The 1678-nt window shown below is 63.6% G+C and overlaps 1 protein-coding gene across 1 annotated transcript in view; it reads right to left on the bottom strand.

The window, feature by feature from the left end:
* Positions 1 to 1316, bottom strand: part of LOC104284998 (mitochondrial ubiquitin ligase activator of nfkb 1-A-like) — a 7604-nt gene extending 6288 nt beyond the window's left edge. The window contains exons 1-4 of the mRNA XM_009883390.1: positions 1186 to 1316; positions 844 to 931; positions 642 to 762; positions 10 to 464 (exon numbers count right to left, since the gene is read on the bottom strand). Of these exons, the coding sequence (XP_009881692.1) occupies positions 10 to 464; positions 642 to 762; positions 844 to 931; positions 1186 to 1302 (781 nt within the window). The 5' untranslated portion in view covers positions 1303 to 1316. The remainder of the gene's footprint in view (positions 1 to 9; positions 465 to 641; positions 763 to 843; positions 932 to 1185) is intronic.
* Between the last annotated feature and the right edge of the window lie 362 nt (positions 1317 to 1678).

Below are 1678 nucleotides of genomic sequence, written 5' to 3'. Positions count from 1 at the left end.
GGTAGGCACGGCACAGGGCGGGCAGGAGGACGGCCATGCCTGCCACAGCGCACAGCACGGCTGCCCCCTTCCAGAGCCCACTAGCTGACTCCAGGTCCGCCAGCACCGTCTGCCAGTCCCCCAAGCACAGGAAATAGTCTCCCCCCTGGGCTGGTGGCTGGAGGTGCAGGGAGCCGTCGGGGTGCAGGGCCAGCTCCCCGATGCCTGTCAGCCCAGCCCCCACCCGCAGCATCTCCTCTGTCTCAAGGATGCCCTTGGGCTTCTCCCCGCTCAAGTACTGGCCTAGGAGGTCACGGAAGCCGTGGGCGGGCTGCTGGAACCGCTCGTATACTGTCTCCAATGGCAGGCAGATAGCTCGGAGCGGGCTCTCCACGCTCACCTGCGTCACCGCCTCTGTGTCCGGTGAGGCCAGCAAGAAGGGGACGGTGTAGACCTGCTCCGAAAGCACCCGCTCGCTCTCGCTCCTGCAAGCAAAGAGCACAGCACTGAGATGTTGAAAACTCTCAGCTCCTGTGGCTGAGCCAAGGATAGGGACTAGAGCCTTTAAATAAGCTGCTTTCTGCCTCTTAAGTGGCTCCAGAGGATGAGAGTCTGGACCCACCAGTGCAAGCCCATCCCTGCTGTCCCCTCGCATTGCTCACCAGCTCCGGGCCAAGCTGTTCCAGATCAGCCGATGTTCTTTCAGAAGCAGTTTCTGGATCACGCCCTGCAGCCCCTCATGGTAATGGCTGGTCAGCGCAGCCTTGGCTGGCAGCACTATGCCTAAGGACCAAGGGAGGCACCATGGATGAAGGAGGAGAGCCCAGCCCCTGTCCACAGGGTAAGGCCACAGGGGTTCCTTACCTTCCAGGGCAACATAAGGCAGGCACCTCCCATCAGCTGCAGACACCAGTGCTGGTAAATCATCGTCAACCTGGAGTTTTGGGGCCTCCTGGAAGAGTGAGGACTGAGTGTGAACACGGGCAGGGGCAGGTGGGCTGGCAGGCAGAAGGTGGGTCATGCATGGCTTTGTGGGGAGCTCTGGCAGGATGTGACCTGCTTGGTCCTGGGCATCGTGACACAGGTAGAGGATGCAGCAGGCTGCAGTCATCAGCGAGGTGCACCCAAATCAAAGGCTCTGGGGTGGGCAGTATAGGGCAACAGGGAAGGGACAGTGGGTAGAAGAAATGTGAGGGACAGGGCTACCTGTATGCGTGCTACGACTCTGGCTTTCTTCCTGTACAGGTAGTAGAAGAGGCCAGAGAAGGCGAGGCTGGAGCCCAGACACAGCAGCTCCCCGGGCGTGATGGGTGACGTGTCCATGGTGCCAGGCTCGGGCGGCACGCCTGCAAGGTGAGCGTGTTTGCTGGGGGACAGGTCTGTGTCAGCCTAGGGGCAGGGACATCCCAGTGCCCCTGTCCCCAGAGTGCTGCCGCCTTAGGGCCCAGCCTGCCCACGGCCCCAACTCCAGCACCCAATGAGTGCCCTGTAACCCCGGCCCGACCCAGCAGCCCTTGCCCAGCCTGGGTCCAGAGGTGCCCGTCTCGGCCTGCACCCAGGATCGGGCCGAGGCCCAGCACCCATGACCCAGCCCGGGCCCCACCTCGGCCCAACAGCCCCAGTCCGGGCACAGCACCCCCCATCTGGCCCGGGCCCAACACCCCGGCTCGGGCCCATCCCCCCCAGACCCAGCCCGGCC

The sequence above is a fragment of the Charadrius vociferus genome, unplaced genomic scaffold (genome assembly GCF_000708025.1).
Source record: "Charadrius vociferus isolate BGI_N301 unplaced genomic scaffold, ASM70802v2 scaffold214, whole genome shotgun sequence".
In the NCBI taxonomy this organism is placed as follows: Eukaryota; Metazoa; Chordata; class Aves; order Charadriiformes; family Charadriidae; genus Charadrius; species Charadrius vociferus.
Note: the sequence above shows the minus strand (reverse complement) of the source record. Positions and strands in the feature narration are given on the sequence as shown.